Genomic DNA, 21,341 nt, shown 5'->3' with positions numbered 1-21,341 from the left:
CCCTCCCCTCCTTTCCTCGTGTTCTCCGGCTGCTGCGCGCGCTCCTGCCCCCATCGTTCGCCGCAGTGTACCCCCCCCCCCACTCTTCCTGCTAGGCTCCGGTTGCCGAAGCGCAGGCTCGAACTGGGGTTATGAAAGGGGGGGCGGAGCTGGTTACGAGGCCGACGCGGCCGACGACGACGCTAAACCCAGGAACGGGCGCCAAAGAGCTGCGCTCTATAAAAGAACACTATTGTATTCAGTCTTTTTCAGGCTTCCCGTCTTTTTTTTTTTTTTTTTCTAGTCCCAATGTTCCAGATCTTGTAGGGTTTCAGTCACCGTTTAGATCTAAGGCGTTGATCAATATACTAAAAATAACGAAACATACGGGAAGCGTGTTCAGAAACGTTGCGCAGGCGGCCTAACAAATGATGCCCCATCGAGTAGATGGCTGACAATTACTGCTCCAAAGGAGGCCTGGACGGAAAAGTGTAATAATAATTCGAAACGTTTCATTAGAGCGCCGACTAACGAGCTCCATCTAATTAGGAGAGAGAGAAAGAGAAGCAAGCATCACGAAAATTCAATTGCCTCTCTAACGCGCCACCCATCCTCTCTCCGCTGCTTCCTTTATGAGTAGCTCCTTCTCCTCTGTGTAATACCCTCCGCTTTCACGATTTGCTTTTTTCGCTCGTTCGGTTTTGCGTGCGCGTCATGGTTCGCTGTTCATTCCGTTTTAATGAGAGACCACAGACGCGTTAGAAAGACTTTAATTTCTCCTTAATTAAAATTCCTCGCGCCACTCTGTACTCTCTCGTTGAACCAAACAAACAAAAAAGACCGATACACAGAAAATATTTTGCAAACCTGATCTCCACGATAGAAGAACAGGCGGGTGTTCTCGATTCTTGATTTTTTTTTTTTGCCTCGCAATAACATTTGAAAATTGGCAGGAGAGCCCCCCCTCTCGCAACCGGTGAATTTCTACGAGTTTTGACGTTAATTGTCCTAAGTCGAAGTGGAGTGTAAGATTGCTAGAAAGGCATAAAGAAAAAAGAAACTTCCTATGCCACTACGCCAAAGCTAAGATGTATTTACCGTACAGCACTTGTTCCTGCATGATCTTTGGCCTATTTCCTATGAGTTGTTGAAATCTTGCAGGAAGACGTCCAAGAAGTGACATGCTAATTTAAGACATCCGCTTTCACAGTTTTCTCCAGGGAATGAATAAAGCAATGAATGAATCAATAAATGAATCAATCGGCCCTCCGTAGTAGTGCTGTGGTTAGTGCACTCGACTGTTGTACCCAAGAATGTGGGATCGAATCCCAGCCGCCCCGCCGGGGTGGTGCAGTGGTTACGGCGTTCGACTACTATTCCCAAGGACGCCGGATCGAATCCCGGCCTCGGCGGCAGCTTTTCTATGGAGGTGAAAAGCAAGACGCCCGTGTGCTGTGCGATGTCAGTGCACGTTAAAGAACCCCAGGTGGTCGAAATTCCCGCAGTCCTCCACTACGGCGTCTCTCATAGCCTGAGTTGCTTTGGGACGTTAAACCCCACAAAACAAACCAAACCAACCGAACCCCAGCCACGGCGACCGCTTTTCGATGGAGACGAAAAGCAAGGCGCCCGTGTGTTGCGCGATGTCGGTGCACGTTAAGGAACTCCTAGTGGTCAAAATATCCGGAGCCTTCCACTACGGCGTTTTTCGTAGCCTGAGTTTCTTAGGAATGTTAATAAACACAAACCAAACCATACACCCACCGAACGAATCAATCAGTCATTCTGAAATACAGGGTAACACCAATAAATTGTGAAATTCCCTCTGAAACTTTTTTTTCACAGTTTCATAACGCAATGGGAAGAACTAGCTCTTGACGGGACACCGTCATAACATACAGGGTAAAGAGGAGGAAAGAAAAAGAAGGGGGGGGGGGGGTGAGAGTAATGGCACAAGAAATCCGCCGGCGCAAACTCAGCACAAGCGACAAGAAGTAAGTAATACGGCTCACGCATATAGATTTCTTCATCTTCTTTTTCTGTCTGCCTTTCACCAATCGCGCGAGTTGAGATGCTGAATTCGCATCGCACTCTCCCCGTTCCTGTCTACCGCCGTCGCTGCCGTGATCTAGGGAAGCCCACCGAGCGCCGGGACCCGTGCGTGTCATTGGGCTGCTAAACCACTGACAGGCCGCGGATCTAATATAATGGAGCCCGGCGTTGGACGCGACAATTTATGGTAATGTGCTGTCAGGGAGAAGCAGATAAATGAATCTGAAGACTCGGCGAATACAAATCGACACCGCCGCCAAGCCGGAACCGATAATAACGACACATACATGGGGCGAGAAAAAAAAAAAAAAATCCTTTCGCCGAAACGGCTTTTTTTTTTCTTTTTGTCACTGGGCCTTTTTATCTGTGTTGATGTTGTATACGTATAAGGACAATTCCAGTAAGCGATTTAAAGGCGGGGAGGAGGATGAGAAGGAGTAGCTGCCTTGAATATGCGAAGGGGGTGCATACTGGATCCTTTTTTTTTTTTTATAAAGTGATTTAGACGTAAAATAAACGAATAACGATTTGAGACATCTGCTTGCGGAACAAAAAGACAACAACAAAGACAACTCCCCAAAACTCACAGAAAGAAAACGGCGTTCAGGCATAGGAAGCGATTTTCGTGACCGTAGCATGTCGAAAGACTTCGAATGCGCGTAATCCGCTTGCCGCCACCTACACAGGTTAAGGTAAGAGGAGTTATCGATAAGCGGATTAGTATGTGGGAAAGGCTCGAACCTCACTCAGCAGGACTGGGTCGTCATGTGATGCCTGGTCCAGGGAGCAAGGTCCGTTGTGCGCATTCAGCTTTATTAGTGACGGCAAGCCAATTATCCATTGAATTAAGGAAAAATCGATGAGCCCACTAACCAATCGACCACTAATCAATTGCTCTATTTTATCACAAATTAGTCGGTTTTTAAATATTTGTTCAATATCGATAAATTGATAACCTTGCGAACAATACGAGACATCACAATACAGGAGCGCTCCTGTCCTCGGCCTGTACTAGATTTATCGGGGCAAGAAATCAGTCCCCAGACCTCGCTGCGTCAAACAGAAATGTCAAGAAGTGACGCAACGCGCGGTACAGACCTCGAGGCATTTTGTTACACGACTTCGCTATTGGAGAACTTCGTGCATATTGCTGTTCCGAGAAAGCGACGCGCTCCAAACCAAAGCTAACCGCAAAAAAAAAAAAGAAAAAGAAAACGTCAACGAGTGGTGGCACCCTGCCAGCCAGCAGCAGCAGCTGCGTGATTGCGCGCATTTCGCCGCTAATTAACCCCAGTCTTTCGAATCTCGATTTGCGTTGGGGTAATGAAAAAGCCCATAGCAACGAACAGCAGGGGGCTTGGTCGCGAACCCTCTTACCACCGCCTAAGGACGAGAGGCCGGGAGGGGGTGTAGTGACGGCCCCGCGAAACGGGAACTCGACCCGTACGCGGCGGGATTCAAGGGAAAAAGCAGGAGGGAAAGGCTGACGTTTGGGAAAAAGAGCGTGAGCGAGGGCAACAACGTTACGCACCCTTGCCCTCAATCGCTCTGCTACATCCTCTCCATATTCACATCTCTTTGGCCATCGCCTGTCTCACCGTTTCCCCTTCTCTCCTTCGCTTCCCGTTCGCAGAGTGGGCAGTGATGGGGAGGGCGGGTTAAGGGAAACAGGGAGAACGGAGGTTGTGCCCTGGAGCAAGCTAAACCACACCATCGCGACTAACTTCCCCCGGCACATGGTGGGATGGTGCGGACGGCTCAAATTGAGCCTCAACCAAGCGCCACTCCGATTTCCATACGCAAATTAGCCGACCCCGGCCCTGGCGTTTCGCGGTCTGCTCGAAAACGGCTCTTTCCTCCTCCCCTCTTTCCCGGCTGCCTGTTTTGATGAACTGTTGGTAAAGCCAGGCAGAAGCTTTCCACTTTCAGAGATTTCAATTGATTTAGTCAGAATTCTTTATTTAACAGAGCCTAGATTGTTTTCATACGCGAAAGTAGAATAGCAAAGGAAAGATTTCTTTCTTAAAGAAACTACATAGAAAAGAAATTGCTCGTTTTAAGGAACTACGGTGAAGACAAATTCAGAGGCGATGGGGAAGTGGGGAGGCAGTGCACGGCCACCAAAGTTCATTTGGGGCGTTGGGCGGGGAGACGGTCCGCCGCGTCGTTTTCAAAATGAACGGACAATGGTTTGGTTGTAGTTTTTAGAGTTTAGCGTCCCAAAGCAACTAATGTTATGAGAGGTCTCTGATTCTACACTTTTATTTGCCGCCTCGAGAAGGGTCAAGCGTAATGAAAACCTTGACACCACAAAAACAACAAAACCATAGCGCGCAAGAAATCGTAATATCGATTATTCTGCATACCCCCGCTGGTGTCCAGTGAGCGTAAGATAAAGCGAGGTTAAGCGTAAAATGTGTCGTTATTGTCTCCAAAACGATGAAGCGACGCTGAAGCTGGGGCGTATAAACGTTCGATATGTTCCGAGAAAAAGAAAACGAATAAAAGGAATGAATCTGAGGGGAGAAACAGAGAAACAAGTGAAATTCAGCCACGAAATTTCCACTTGGAATCCGTCGCGGCGCTCGTGTTTAGAGTCCGGACGTAGAGCATCATTTCCCTCTTCCCTAGTCCTCTGTTCATCGAACCCCCCTTTTTCCCCAGCTTATCGCTTGCTCCCTCGAAGAGGCGGCGCAACCTGGTGCCAGCATTGATCCCTTTCGATTGGCGCAGAGACGATATACAAGCCAGTACCGCGCAGTGCCCTCCCTGGCTTGTTTGCCAGGAGTCTCCTTATCTGCGACGCCTGTCTTTTCGCGGAGAAAGTAAAAATAAAAGCCGCCCTCAACATCCGCAGCTCGCACCACAAGCACCTAATGGTCTTTTAAAGAGGCCGCTATCGTTCCCTGGATTCTCTCTTGCGAGCTCTTTTAAGTTTGCCCCTAGTGTTTGCTTGTTTCGCGCCGTTGCTCGCTCGCCTGAAACATTTAGAAAAGAAGAGAGACACTCTCAGTGCGTTCTAGCGAATGTGTGCATAGTGAACTTGCATCGCTTCGCAATCAAGTTAGCAAGCCAGAGTGCGGTCCAATCAAGTGAGGTGTTTCACTTCGTCAGGGGATGAGATTTCTTTAATCACAGCGACGCCGGTGTGTAATGGTCCGCCACTTATTTAATCATCCCTCCCTATAGCTTGTTAACTGACCGGCTGATCATTTATTCATTCGCTATTTGTTTCATTCCTCCCTTCGTTATTTGTTTCGTTCGTTTGAATATCCATTCATGTATTCGCTAGTTCATTAATAATACAATTTATTATTTATTTATATTGTTAAAATGTGAATTCGGTTTTTTTTTTTCGTGCGGTCGCTTGTCATTCGGTTTTCCGCACACTTTGGTGAAAACGTGGCTTCCTGGGTTCTTTAGAGCCCCCTGGATTTAAACAACTAATTAGTTGTTTATGCAGTTGTTTATTTATTTCCGTTCTTTTTTCCTTTAAGAACTGCGAAGCGGTGCTTTATGAACAGTAAGCGATGGTACAAGTAAGTTCGGTACCGAAGAGACCAGCCGAACGACGTTTAACAAAAGATAAAACAGCGGAATGTTTATAGCGCTAATGAACTACCAGATGGCTCTTCTCGAAGGAAGCCAATACTTCTTTTTTTTTTTTTTTGTTATCGTGAAAGCGGTGCAAAACCGACTATCTGCCTCTGCTTCGCTGGGCGTTCTAGGAGACTGTAGTAGAACATGGCACTGATACGCACCGATTTCGTAGATCTCGCATGTTCACGATGCGTGACACATTTCGATAAGTCAGAATACGTTAGCCACAGTCCGTGCCACCATGCATGCAACAAAAAAAGGTCGGCTCATAAACACAATGAATGTGCTATCTACAACCTTCTTGTTCATATGCACGTGGACAGCCTCCCTTCCCATCACACGTGAAATGGCGTGGGAACGTTGGAGCACCGCTGCAGCACATATAGAAAGCATTATACATGTATGGTATAGGCATGACAGAGCCATGATACAGGTGTGGCACAGATGCCGTACAGGTACGATATGATGTACAACGTAGGCATGGCACTGGTGTAGGCCAGGTACGGTACAGGTAGATGCATAGTATAGGCGTGCCGCATATTCAACGTCCAAAGGTGACTTCTGCTAACTTTTGCACGTCTGTGTGAAGAGTTGCTCTCTGGTTGGCTATGGCTGTGTGACGACGATGGACACACGCACAAATTACAGGGGTGCACTTAAGTTCCCTTACGTGCCAAAATGTGAGAGCATTGCAAATTCGGTGTTTATTTTCGTTATGAATTCCTTCTGCTTTTCGTCGCTTTTCCGACGTGTACAACTTCGTAAGGAGGTGGTTTGTGGGGTCGAACGTCCCAAAGCGAATCAGGCTATGAGACGCCGTCGCGGAGGACTCCGGAAATTTCGGTCACCTGGAATTCTTTAACGTGCACTGACATCGCACAGCACACGGGCGCATTGCTTTGCGCCTCCATCGAAAAGCGGGCGTCGAGGTCGGGATTCAATCCTGCATCTTACAACCAGACTCTATTAAGAGTACTGCTTTTTTACTTTACTTGCTTTACTTTGCATCAGTATCCTTTTTATTATGCTTCTTTTCTATTTATAGCTTTTCTGTGTTATTGTTATTTTTACATTCCTTATTTAAAGAAATTGTTTTTCATTATTATTTTTTTCTATTAGCTCTGACTTCACGCGACGGCGTATACATGGCCAGAGAGCACATCCCGAGATTGAGGACATTTCCCTCCTCCTCTCAGCGCCGCAGTTGTTCTTTCCTTTCTCGTGAGTACGCATAGTGTCCAGAGCTCGCGATGACAAATCCTGCGCCCGCCGTATATCAGGAAGGAAATATTTCTTCATTAATACACAGAACGAGGGAGTGGCAATCAGATACACAGTGGTCAGCGAAGCTACCGTGTTCGCATCAATGCGGGATCGCAATTCAGTCCTGGCGATATCTACTTTATTTCAAGCTTCACAAGATGCCCGCATAGACATCGAGGAGGCTGAGTGAGAGTACTAGCGTTACGAAAACTGTTAACGCAACGCAGTTTACTTCCGGGACCGTCCGGTGACGGCGGAACCTGTATTTTCATTTTCCCCCCGTCCTTTTATGTTTCATAGAAGCTCCGTTTATTGTGGAAGGAGCTCCTTTGTAGCTAGAGTGCGGCGATTATACCCTGAGAGTCCCTTTAAGTACGAGACGGAGGCTTGATAAACGAGTTGGGAGACTGGCCATTCTTCTCCAGAACGTCCGAGCATTACTCTCTGGGCCGGTGCCGGCGACGAAGTAATGACTGGACAAATTGCTCAGCTCGAAGCTGTCTCTATTAGAGCAAGACAGGCTGGCGAATGATCTCAATGTATCTAAAGTACGGTGGAACAAACTATCCGAAAGAAAGACGTCAAAGAATTAGTTACGGAGTATTCTCGGGAAAACATGCACGCGAGAATATTCTACCGTTTAGAGCGGGCAAGTTTTCACGAAGAGATGCTTAAACTGTGTCTACTGGGAGAATTTTATTTCGGTTTCCGATTTTCGCTTCACTGGTACTGTTAGGGATAATGATGATGACTGCGATTATGATGATAATTCCCTAGTGAGAAATCCCTAAGAGTCACAATAACCTTATACAAATTTCTCATACTAAACTCGTACAAATCTCATATCATCTCATACAAATATCATTCAATGTATGAGAAATATATGAGACTGTATGAGATTTGTATGTCTTTAGTATGAGTTTAGTATGAGAAATCTGTATGAGGTTATTGTGACTCATACGGTTTTTAGCTGGGGTTACGATGATCGTTCTAATTTCTGTGGCAAAATATCACTAGTGGCCAAATAACGCAATAGCCAGACGCTAGCGCCTTCCCGTGGAAACTAGGAGAAACAAGGAAATGTCGGAATTTGTGCTGTCACTTCCAGTATACAGTCCTCATGCAGTACGCAGCCCTCAGGAGCGAGGTTGGCAACCAGTGCGTTGCGTACGCATGCACGGCGCAAGAACCAAAAGGCGAAATTACAACCTTCATACTTGCACAGCTCGTGGACTGGGTGACGGAAATTACGGTGTATATGATGGGATTATGAGAGACAAACGCTTTCGTTAACACAATACAGCCGGATAGCGCTAACTCCCAAATCCGTAGAGTAACAGTTGCTATACTGAACAAAATGTACACTTTCGGCAGAAAATAAAATTGCTCATGAGCAAACCGGTGAGAACATACCGTATAGATGTACATACTGCATCCTACCCTTTTCCGCACCCTCCACAGTGCACTGCTTATTGAGCCCAGCTAAGTCACATGGCAAAGGCTGGCAGTGATGAAAGTCCACGCTGCCTTGATTTTACTTTCCTTTCGATAACAAAAATAAACAGAAGCAGCCAAAATATTCACAGAACAATGTTCGCATTAACACCAAATATTAAATATCCGACCATGAATTGACGCCAGTCACATGAGCGTAGTTTGCGGTATTCTGGGGATAGAACCAGGAAATGTCCACTGCCAGCTGCACCTAGTAGAAAAGAGAGAAGTTCGTGCTGTATTATCGAGCGCCTCAAAGAACACGGACAACATTCATCATGCTGTCTGCATCAATCTGTATCGACCCGGTGAGGCGGGTGGGCCTCCTAGATGTGTTTCGAAAGCTGAGTCACGACATCGGTCCTGACGAGCAAGAACGTCTCACGCAAGAAAACGCTGCTTATCGTGCACATGACGCAACTTCAGCTGGACACCAGCTCAACGCAACAGATGCAATGCAAATTGGCATGCCATTTATATCTGGCATTATCATTTATGACATAAGTTTAACAGACCGCTACGTATACTCGTCTCCGGTCAGTCCGCGTTGTTAAGGCATATCTCTCTTATCGCTACATTTGGTGCTGTTTATGTCGGCTCGTTGGATATGCGCTTTGCATGCGATACCTTTCATCTAACACCCTCCGTGTCACGTCGATGGAAACTGTACAGATGCTAGCAGACTTCATTTATGGTCCCAACATAAGCGTACGAAACCTTCACAGTGCAGCAGAAAGCCTACTTTCAAACATAATTAGAGACACGAATTAATGCCCGCATCAGCATCTCAGAAATACGGAAGGCCCGCTGAAATATTGCTCACTGTAAAATTTAGACATAAGTGACGCTATAATTTACACAAAATATCTAGGGGGCACTTCCGACCGATAAGTGCGATGAGGCGAAAGCATATGTTGCGCGGTGGTCCGAAACCCTCCACTATGGCACCTCTTTCTCTCGTTTTTCACTCCTACCTTCCTCCTTTTTCTGACGGCTTGAAAAAAAAAATTAGAGTTCCCTTACGGCGCGGTTGAGGTGTCCACAGAAAACAAGTGACAGTTACCGCGCCTTTCCCTTCCTATAAATCAATCAGTTTTTTTTCTTACGGCTTGGTTAATAATAATAATAATAATAATAATAATAATAATAATAATAATAATAATAATAATAATAATAATAATAATAATAATAATAATAATAATAATAATAATAATAATAATAATAATAATAATAATAATAATAATAATAATAATAATGGTTCAAAGGAAGGGGAAGGTGCAGTATCTGTCACACTTGTTTCTGTAGACACCTGAACCCAATTTGTAAGGGAGGAAGGCGGGAGTGAAAGTGGTAAGAGAGAAAGAGGAGCCGTGGTAGAGGGCTACGGAGTAATTTCGACCACCTGGAGATCTTATACGTGCGCTGACAACGCATAGTACACGGACGCCACTTCGTTTCGCCTTCGGTTCAGGCGTCCAGAGAAACAAGTGTGACAGGTACTGCGCCTTTCCCTTCCTGAGAACCAATAATAATAATAATAATAATAATAATAATAATAATAATAATAATAATAATAATAATAATAATAATAATAATAATAATAATAATAATAATAATAATAATAATAATAATAATAATAATAATAATAATAATAATAATAATAATAATAATTCACTTTACATTCTTACATGGTATGACACCTGAGTTAAGTTGCGGACTTGGAATCAATAGCGATATGTTGTTTTCACCTATTTCCATTCCGTGTAACGTGAGACCCTCTCGACCGACCCAGGTTTTCTCGACACACCCGCACCAAACCGCACCGGGTTTTCCATTGACGCTTTCGTGTCAAAATAGAAATATAGTTCATTATAAATAGAATGGACCGAACAAGCGTAGGCGATTCGTTACCTTTCTTTTTTATTTTTTTGCGCGCGTGACACGTCCAAAGCATTTCGGTAGGCTCTGATAACAGTCGCGAACGCTGTCGAACCGATGTTAAGAGCCATCCTTTTATTAGTCTTTTCGTGTAATAATGTAAGCTTGCTGAGCTCTGCGCAACCGCTACAAACTCCAGGCGTTACATTCCTGCTACAGCGTTCACCTATTTCCCAGTGTGCTTCTACACGCAAAGGCTGGAAAGGACCGCATCTTCAACGTGACAAAGCAGCATCAAGGCCCTACTGTGTCAGCAGGTAAGATGGCATCGCATAAAAACCCCCAGCGTGTTCAGCAGCGGCGCTCCTTCTGAAGAAGCGACTTTTAAAAGTGGCGTAGACAATCCTATCTCGTCGTGGTCCCGCATGTTATTTCAGGTGCCTGCTACTTGCCTCTTCAGCTTGGATTTGGCTGTTCTGTAACCGGCGGTCTTCGGAAATCGTTGGTGGACAGGCGGCCCGAGAGCGGATTGTTTGGGACATGATTTCACTGACCTTCGTCGAATGCACACTGGAGCTATGGCTGTGCCTGAAGACTTCTAAATGCGGTGACCTGCTTAGTCAGTGCCCGACAGCGTCGTGACCAGCGAGACGCCCTCCCAGTACTTGCCTCGTGAAAATGGCGTACCCTGTTTCGGCAGCGATGCTCACCTGGTTTCTGTGGTCACCGCCGGAAACATGCGGCCAGCCGGCCGGTGGGCGGCAGCGACAGAAACAGCAGCAGCGGGCCGAGTGCCGATCTAGGAGCCGAAGCCCGAGCCGTGCCGGCCTCGCGCCCAGCCCGGCGCGCGCACCGGCGGCCGGCTGGTGCATCCAACAAGATTGGCCCAGAGAAAACAAAAACCCACGCTCGCTGCCCCAAGAAGACGAGTGTGCCGCCGGGACACGGTTGGGCGCAGCGTTATGTGTGCCCCAGAGGCGGTCGGCGTCGGGGCCTCCTGATTGCCGCGGCTCCCATGCGGTCGTAGCGGGGCCGGCGCCCCCGCCACCACCCTGTAGCAGCAAGCAACCCGACGTCCAGCCGGCCCTCACGACGGAGTCATTCGCGGGAATGGCGAGAAAGCTAACCGCTTTCTCCACGACCGGCAACAACCCCGGAGGCGGCGGCTACTACCACCTGCCCATCACAGACATTGTCATCACGAAGCGCGACGGACAGAAGGTGGGCCCCTCTGCCATTATGTATACGCTTCTAGCTTCCACTGACACCGATGTACACAGAGGAAGTAGTGCTTACTGGTTAACGCGATCACAACTACTGGTCACGTCTGTTTCGTGGTAGGGAAGATGGTGGTACTGGTTGACGCTCTACCGATCGCCACCAACCTCGTTAGCGACGTCCCCGTCCCGTATATAGTAAGCGCCGATGATGCCTCGTGGTGGCGGTAATGTTAGGTATTTGCGCTGAATTGTGGCAGTGAAACTTCGTTGTGCGGTTCATTTGCATGAATTTGTCAGTTTAGGTAGATGCACATTGTGTTCAGTGTTGAACCAGCCTTGGCTTTTAATACTGAGCTATGCAAAGGTGTTCCGATAATTCAGATACGTGATCCGATGCTTCTCAGCAAGGTATCGGAATCCACAGTTGCTTATTATATGCATGTTTCGCATTGACATTTCAGACGTCATGGATGGTTAACTTCTGATGCAGCTTGTGCGGTCGGGATGGCATGGAAACTTTATCACCAACGTGTCGCTGGTTTTGACGAGATACGTGCACGGTAAAAGATTGTCGGTGCTGCAGTGGTTTGCAATAAGATCATCGATATTGAGTCACGCCATAGTGGACATGATTGTTCTCAAGGATGAAGTCAGTACTGATTGGCAGAAATCACGCATAATGTTTTTTGCTCTTTTGGTGGCTCCACGTGATTCACAAAGCCTCTCATGGGGCCTGTGAATGTCACGTGCTAGAAAACTGGTATTTAAATATATTTTTGTTCACTACCTTAAAATAAATAGTGACCGCACGATACAAAATGAAAAAAGATCTGAGGGGTAACCACAAACCACCATTCCTACTTTTTTCTTCTATGTTGCGTTCTCAAGTATCCTATATCTAATTTCCTCTATCTCGCTCTCTCTCTTTCTATAATGGAGTCCTGCATATTGGATAGCAATGCACTGTATTTCATTTAAGTTGGCGGTCGATGCGTTCGCGGTCGTGTCATTTCCTTTTTTTTTTTTCGCAATGTGTCGTCAATGGAGCAATATACTTTTTTTTTTTTTATTGAAGGGATGGTAAGAAATCATGTTCAAGCCTGCACATGCGCCTGTTCTGTTTTAAAGTGTACATTCTATCTAAGAAGTTCAATAAACGGTATTCCTCGTAGCTACACCTCCGCACCTCGCGGCACAGTGTTTACTAATCAGCTGACGAACATTTTATTTCGAAACAGTTCTCTCTTTACATTGAATTTTGTCTGCAGATCAATCAGAATTTGCTAGTTCCTGTAATTCCTGCCGGGGTTTTCTTTCTCTTTAACAAATGTGCAGCGCTCTCCTATAGACCCTTTCATTCAAAAGTTCCGCATTATTCTTTATTGGCACCGAAAATGAGGCGTTGAATTTTTTCCTGTTTCTCGGCGCGACTGGACATGAATGCATGTTCACGAGCTTACGTTGAAGAACGGAGACTAAAAGGAGGAAACAGTGATGGGCGATCAATCCAGCTTTGTAAACGTTGTCTACTTTCAGTCAATTTGCCGCAGTGTCTTGCGGCAAACCAGAAGAGGAGGAGCAAATGAAACGCTTCGAGGATAAACGTACCGCAAAGTTATCCCGGGCTCTTAGCCCGCTCCAAAAACAACCCCGATTATTTTGAGCAGAGTGCCATTATAGTGCGTTTCTATTTCGAAAGCTTAGGCTCAAATTTAGTACTTTGTGAGAACCTATCTGCTAGATATAGAGTACGCGCAACCTCAAGGCCGTATCAGGCTGAGTTCAGGCGTGTACAGGTGGCGTCATCGGTGCGTTCTGCTCTTCCTCGCGTTCGCAGGTAAAAACGGTACAAGTGGTCCGCGCCGATGGGTCCGACGACGAGCTCATTGAGATGTCGTACATCAGCACCAAGGTTATCGGCAAGGGCACCTTCGGCGTCGTCCAGCAGATCAAGCTTGTGGACAGCGGCGAGGTGTACGCCGTCAAGTGGGTCCGCCAGGACCGCAAGTTCAAGAACCGCGAGCTGCAGATCATCCGCTCGCTGTCGCACCCGAACATCACGAGACTGTGCTACTTCTTCTGCACACTGGACAAGAATAAGGACACCGTGTACCTGAACCTCATCATGGAGTACATCCCGGAGACGGTGCACCGAGTGATCATGCACTACAGCCGGAACAAGCACACATTCCCGCTGTTCTTCATCAAGCTGTACATGTACCAGGTACGCAGTGACGTAGCAGGTTCAGTTATTTTGGACATTGATTCTAATTGTGAGGCACCAGCGGAATATTTTGTAAGATACTGTTATGATCGTTATGATAGCAATGATTTAGTCTTCCGATGCGCACCATAACCTTCCCTTTTAAAGATTGACTTTCGCTTAAACGGAGTCGTTAAAACTCCCGTGTAAATCTAATAGAGGACATTCTTCACCATAAAAAGAAAATGCCTACAAACATTCATAGGTAAAACCTGCGAGTATATTGATTGTTATCGCGAAATACCACTATATGCGGGGAAAATTAGCATTTATAAAAATATTTTCGTTGAAAATGCTCTTGTAAAGAATGTCTGGGTAAGAACGTCTTTAAAACGGCTAGAAGAAGGCGATGAAGGATAAAGCTAATCGATTAAGAGCTGGAAGTGGGAACAATATTCCTAGATAACGTTCTGTTCGTGAAGATTTGTGAGGAATGAACGAGGGACACAGAAAAGTCGCGCACAAGCATCGACATTCGTATCTAACGTTTCTTTGACTAAAACGTTGCAATTCTAGCCTTCGTAACACCACTTCACACGAAAAGCCGAAGTTTGTGAAAGCAAGTGTTATGCGTCCAAAGTTTAAGAATACGAAATTTAAGCATCTAGCTCAGTTCGCGAGCCTTTTAAATAGTGAGCGCGCAGTCATGACTGGACACGAATGAATATAAATACGGTGCTATAGAAAACAGCGTGCTTTCGACAACCGATGTTTAACTAAAGCGTTAAGCGACACGCTGTTATGAAGAAAACTGCAAAAACATGAGGCGGGACTCAGATAGACGGCGCCTACGTTTCTGAATTCGTCCCTTCTTAAGTTTGCGCGGGCGTCCTAGCGCACTGACTGATCTGTGTTTGCGCACCGTCTTTCAGGCTTGTCCGCTAAGTAAACAGTACACGACGAGGTTCTTTTTTTCGCATGCTAGATCGTTTACAAAATTTGCTTCCTAGAAGGAATCGTGCGCACAGGAAACATACTGAAGAGCTGCACCGGCATTAACGCGCAACTTCATTTTTTGTAGCATAGCATGCTTCACACTAAATAAAGGCATGCGAATTAAGATTATTTTCTCTGAGGTGTTGCCTTTTTCTTGCCTGAGAGCTTTTTTTCATCAGTCTTCCGTTAAGTAGAAAATAATTAAACTTATGGAGTTAAGACATATTGAAAAAAAGAGGCAACTGGTATCTTCATTTGAAAGTGTGAACACTGCGCATATAGACGAGACAACCTTTTTGAAACGATGTCTTTTAGCGACGACAAATGTATCTATCTAGTTTCGTGTATGTCGTTTAACATCTCAAAGCAATATTGGCTATGGGGGACTGTAGGGTCCAGTTATTTTAGACCAGCTAAGATTCTTAAACATGCACTGACATCGCACAGTACACGAATGTCCTTGCGTTTCACATCCACCAAAAGGCGATTGCCACGGCCGGGATCGAACTCTCGTCCTCCTGCTCAACACTCAAACACCCCTACCACTGAACCATCGCAGCAGAGAAATAAGAGATGTCATGTAAAGGATGTAAGAAGGACGTCTCTGGCTCGTGGTTTTGGGAGCTAGAGGAAGTTAGCCTTTTCCTCTGTTCGGGCTGCGAATGTGCAGGTACTGCGGGGTCTGGCGTACATCCACATGCTAGGCATCTGCCACAGGGACATCAAGCCGCAGAACTTGCTCTGCGACCCGGACAAGTGCGTGGTAAAGGTGTGCGACTTCGGCTCGGCCAAGATACTCATCAAGGACGAGCCGAACGTGGCGTACATTTGCTCGCGCTACTACCGGGCACCCGAACTCATCCTGGGTGCCACCGAGTACACCACCATGGTGGACGTCTGGTCTGCCGGCTGTGTACTGGCAGAGTTCTTCATCGCCAGGCCGGTGTTTCCTGGCGACAGCAACCTGGATCAGTTCTCCGAGATCATGAGGATACTGGGCACCCCCACCGAAGAGCAAGTCCTCCAGATGAATCCAAACTGGACCGAGTGCAGGTTCCCCAAGCGGAAGTCTGTGCCGTGGGAGCGTGTGCTCGAGGGGAAAGGGACGCCCAAGGCCATCGACCTATTGATCAGGCTCCTGGACTACGTACCGAGCAAGAGGATTACGTGCTTCGATGGCATGGCCCATTCGTTCTTTGATGACCTCCGGCTGGCAGGCGCCACTCTTCCGGACGGTGGCCCACTGCCACCGCTCTTCAACTTCTCCAACGAAGAGCTCCAGGTGAACCCGGCCATCAACCATCTACTGCGACCCCAGCAGCCCGGAACCGGAAGCAACATGATGTCCAGAAAGCCGTCATTGCCGAAAAAGTGACGTAAGCCATCTTTCCGCGCAAAACGTTGGGGTTCTTTCACAACGGACGCTCGTTGGACCTGGGACAGCGCGTGTGAAGAAACTTCGCCGTCGCAGCAACAAGGCTTCAAACCGCGGGCCTCTACTTGTGTGGTGCTCATGTGTGATGGCGACTTGCTTCGTGCTGGTGGCGTGGCTTTGCGATTTCTCGCTCCGACAACCACGATGCGGGTGTCGTGATGAGAAAAGAAAACAAAGCAAGCAGTTTGTTGGCAGTATTTGCGAGTCTTTTGTTTAGGAGTCGGAAGACGAGCAACAGGGACCAACTTGATCTGCCCTTTGAAGCACCGCAACAACCATGTGTACAAATATGTGCTGTTTACTGCCGGTGGCTTTCACTCGCCTAGTATTAGTGTCAAACGAAGAAAAGTATGTCACGCCACCAGAACGCGAGAAGCAGTTTATTTTTTTCTTTCTTTTAATATTTTTACTGGTGCCAAACTTGTAGGGATCAGTCATGAGTGTCATGCCGCATTTTTCTTTCTCTCATTTTATCTATTGCCAAATCGCTTAAAGCGAGGAAATAAAGTTCAAGTTGTCAAAAGCGCATAATACTTTACATTTTACGAACTTTGGTTTGGTCGACTGAATTGCAGGTTTTGAGACGACCTCTAAGTACGGCCGAACTTTCTCGTTTTCAAGAAGCTATAGATACGTTTCCGGTAAAGATAAGGTTGGGCTAAACAACGACATAAACTTCTAATCAGGAGCGTCTATTCATGTAGCACACTTTCTCTAATTCTGCAGATGGAGCAACAGCCACGAGGTGTCACTCATAGAGTACCAAACAACGTAATGTGCTGTGGGTTTACATCGTTTTACCAGGAAGAAGTGACCTCTAAATAAGTTGCACTACATATCACACAAGACCTTTAGTATTAATGCCGTTTCTTGGGCTATTTGGTTCATATTTGTACTGTGAAAAACTGCGCCGAACTAAACACACCACACACCACCCGTCTTCTTTCTTGTGGTGTGTTTAGTTCGGCGCAGTTTTTCACAGTACAAAGACCTTTAGTACTTGGAAAAGGGAAGCAGGAGAAGCTGTCTGTTTTCCGCTTTCCGCTTTGCTGTTCTTTCCGTGTGTATGGAGTGCGGACTTATATCAAAGTTCATGAGGCAAATAGACCGCGAAAGTGTCTTACTTGCGAAATTGAAGTTTCTCTGCATCCACCGACGGAGGCATTAACCTGCAGCAGTTAAAAATCAATAAAACCAGAAGGCATAGTCGATTGAGGAAGCAGGTTAGTAGAGGAAATAGATAAAAGTATCCACCCCTCCCCCACGCCAAAAATAAAATCTGTCCCAACTACACATTGCCAAGCACGCTTAATTAGTGACACGTGTAGGATCTGTCACTGCGCCGCTATACAGAGTGGAAGACAAAGCACCCAGGCATTCATCCCCGCCAATCGTAGATCGCATTTGGGCGCATTGCATCTAAACCGAAAGCGGTTATCCCAGTCAGGAAATCGTAACCAAAACAGGAAAAGGAAAAAAAAAAAAGCGGTTGCAATCTCCGTGAACGGATGCATACTAGGTGGCTCATTTGAGGCGAGCGACGCAACTGGGATCTGGCGTTAAATGAGCAGGAAGGAGGCAAACCGCACAGAAAAGAGCGAGTCAGTCGGGACAGGCGAAACGACATTAATAAGGGACGCAGCGTGGAGAGGAGGAGAGCGTGAAAGTGCGTATGGAAAGAAAGGGTGGACGCTAAATTGTATCATAGAAAAACCATTAGGCAGGAATAAATGAGCCGAACACTCACCGAGCGGTGGCGGAAGAAAAGGAGAAAGGCCATTTGCAACCAGAATGTTTCGATTTCCGGAGTAGGAAAACACAAGAAGCGGTCGGCCGCCCGTTCGGCGGGAACGCTATGCGCTACGGCTTTCGAAGCGAGAGAGGCACAGGCTGCCGGCTACCCGAGCACACGATCAGCTTTACATATACTGCACACACCGCACCGCACATTTTCCTCAACGCTCGTGCATCGCCGCGCCCGCAGTGCTAGGGAAAATTTTTCTCGTAGCGATGACGGCAAGCCGTAATTCATTCTGCATCTAGGGAAGGGGGAGGCTGAGGATCAAAATCGAGAGGCTTCTCCCGAAACTGCGTTGTTTGCTTTCGAAACTGGTTGCTCCCCATCCTCCTTGAGGCAGGGCTCCTTATTTTCGCGGGCAAAAAGAAACCGCTTATGCTCTCGCCGGTGGGGTATAAAAACCATATTCGACCACGAACCGAAAGCCGGCGGCCCATCAGGCCGCAGCAGCGGCCGCCCCCTACTTTCCCCCAAACTTCGCTTCCAAGCCGGCGGCGGCGGCCCCGGATCGTGATAAATGGTCGCGCTTGCTTTTTCGGCCCGGGCCGCTGCCGCGCGGCGCAACAAATCGCGCCAGCACTCATCCGGTGGCGCTGCTGAAGCTTCGGGCCCGACGAGGCTTAGCTTTTGCATTGAAAACGGGTTAATGCGGCGCGCTCGGCGGCCCGAGCAATGCCGCCTTGTTTACCGGAAAGGACCGGACGTCAGCAGCTGCTGCCCGTTGTGGTCGGGATTGGGGTATAAGGGAGCAGGAACCGCCTGACGAACGGGAAATGTGCGAGTGAAGGCTCCTTTTTATCTGTCTTGTTTTTTTATTTCTTTCGACGCCATTTTTTTTTTTCTTTTTTGGTCTCCACACGCTACCTTTCACAGACCTTGATACGTCTACTTTTGTGACGAAAAAGAGAACAAGAAATCAAGCTACTCGCTTGGGGAAGCACTGACGCTTTCAGCAAGCTCTCTACTTGATCGCAATGCTGCGCCAGCAATATATCTCCCACGCAAAGGTGAACGAACGTTTTCTGCGCCCGTCGAAAAGAAAAAAGTGAATCTGTAACGTTCCGCTCGTCGTATATCTTGGTCAAGTGAGAAACTTGGCCAACTTGGCATCGCGCGCGGTTCTCTCCGAAACAAAGTAGTATAATGATTTTGGTGAACTGTGTATCGCGGAGTGAACAAATTACCAAAGCGATACGCTGTGCTTTGGGATAGGAAGATACAATAGATTCGAAACAGTCGTTTAGTAAAGAGCTCTCTCTGTGAACCTTTTGCTTTATTGATCACCTGGAGTGTTCAAGTTTAGTATTAAGCAACCACCGATTTTTGATCTGCTTTGAGGTCTTTATTTTGGCCTTGACATTTATTAAACACGACTGGCTCACAACACACTACTTATTGCGTATCGCGGCTTCAGCTGGCGCGAACCTCTATGCTGCCTGTGCCTGGATGTTTTTTGTTTTTTTTTCCTACAGCGCTCATGAGATGACTTACCCGGCCATTACACTCATATCACGACATTCTGGGAATTTTTTTCAAGCTTGCTATCGTGATGCACCGTTTTGTCATTGGATCCTCAAACCAGAAGCTGCCGAGCCGGTTCATGTCGTCTTTTTATATTACGAGTTTTCGTTTACACCCCACCTACACAACTGTATACAAAACCGAGTGTACTGCAAGTAGGACTGATTTATATGAAGTGAATTTCACTTATGTTGATGATAACGTGCGCGGGTGCGCGCGTGCACACACACACACACACACACACACACACACACACACACACACACACACACACACACACACACACACACACACACACACACACACACACACACACACACACACACACACACACACACACACACACACACACACACACACACACACACACACACACACACACACACACACACACACACACACACACACACACACACACACACACACACACACACACACACACACACACACACACACACACACACACACACACACACACACACGCACACACGCACACACGCACACACGCACACACGCACACACGCACACACACACACACACACACTAAATTCTAGATGCGGTTTTCTCAGCATAAATGCATAGTTAACTGATATATCATACAACATATCATAAAATATTACATCCGACCATATAATAACATCATAACATCCATACATATCACATACATATCATAACATATACATATCATATATACATACGTATATACGTATGCGCATCATGCATATACATATCATTTATCGACATACATATCATACAAAGTGGCACAGAGTCAGTCTTTTTCAGATGAAAAGTTGGATGAAAAAACCCGCAGTGCCCTCATAATTTCATCCCATATATTGCGGAGAAAAATTATGCATATAGGGGCGAAAAATATTGACGACAAAGCCAAGCTAAAGTCTACAACAGACTAAAAACAAAACTAAACTTTTTTGGCTCCATATATTTTGCATATACAGTCTCCATTTCCCTTTACGTTATACTTCACTGCCTATATCTCTTAACACACTGTCATATTTTGCGCTTTTTATTCATAACTTTAACTCTGGTGCTCGCCGTACGGGTTGACACGTCCCCGCCGACACCGTAATGCCTGAGGAGCTGGAAAGAAAAAGAGGTTTCAGATCTTTGCGAGTAGCCGTGGGAGACCATGACGTAAGGGTCCTTCACTACTTGCGCAATATGAGGATGGAGGACTAGGATATTTCACCGCGCGCCGTATCTGTCAACAGGATGGGAATAAACAATGAAAGTAATAAAAAGGCCAAGGCCAGACAACCGTTAAGGTCAACAAGGGGCGCCTTCGTCTCTGTCAGACATGAAAACAAGGAACACTACAGAAATTGAAGCAGAAAATAAGATCGGCACGAGAAGACCGAAAGAAACAGTGCAAGAATGCACCGCACAAAGCACTTGTCGCAACACTTCAAGCGCGCCAATGCAAGGACCGTGAAATTGAACGCGGCCAACATAAGAATGCGGCGTGAAGAGATGCGGGGGCCCCAGCTATTTCAATAATCGCCGTCCGCAGTAGACCTCTCCAAGCAAGGCCGAACATGCGGGCAAAACAAACACAAAAAAGACAAAGTTGAAAACTACTGCGCTTCAGTTTAGTATAGAAGAGCATGCCCGTAAAACTAACAGGCTAGGCACTAAACAAAAAATGATAAAAAGATGAGAAAAAAGTAAGTGCGGCCCCTACGCTTACTTGCTGGCCTATCGCATTCAGCGAGGAAGCTGCCTACTGCTTCACCGCTGGAATAGAAACTGAGAAAGCAAAGGCTTCAGTGGCAGCGTGGCCCACTTCTGGAATGGCGCTCTGTAGTCGGCGTGTATGCATCTTTACATGTTCCCACGCGCACAGCGTGCAGAAAACAGCACTTCGAAAGAGAAATAAAGCAACAC

General features: G+C 46.7%; 1 protein-coding gene and 1 long non-coding RNA gene across 2 annotated transcripts in view; one reads left to right on the top strand and one right to left on the bottom strand.

Moving 5' to 3' along the window:
* The window catches only part of LOC146189765 (uncharacterized), a 253,022-nt gene that overhangs the window by 144,261 nt on the left and 87,420 nt on the right, over window positions 1–21,341 (bottom strand). The window lies entirely within an intron of this gene.
* On the top strand, window positions 10,278–16,702 carry LOC146189766 (glycogen synthase kinase-3-like). Its single transcript, XM_084604527.1, has 3 exons — window positions 10,278–11,487; window positions 13,324–13,710; window positions 15,356–16,702. Exons 1-3 carry the CDS (start codon window positions 10,945–10,947, stop codon window positions 16,058–16,060), a joined length of 1,635 nt encoding a protein of 544 aa, XP_084460653.1. The 5' UTR covers window positions 10,278–10,944; the 3' UTR covers window positions 16,061–16,702.

This window comes from Amblyomma maculatum, chromosome 5, assembly GCF_055883805.1.
Source record: "Amblyomma maculatum isolate TAMU_Amacu chromosome 5, ASM5588380v1, whole genome shotgun sequence".
Taxonomy (NCBI): Eukaryota; Metazoa; Arthropoda; class Arachnida; order Ixodida; family Ixodidae; genus Amblyomma; species Amblyomma maculatum.
This window is presented reverse-complemented; position numbering and strand designations above follow the sequence as displayed.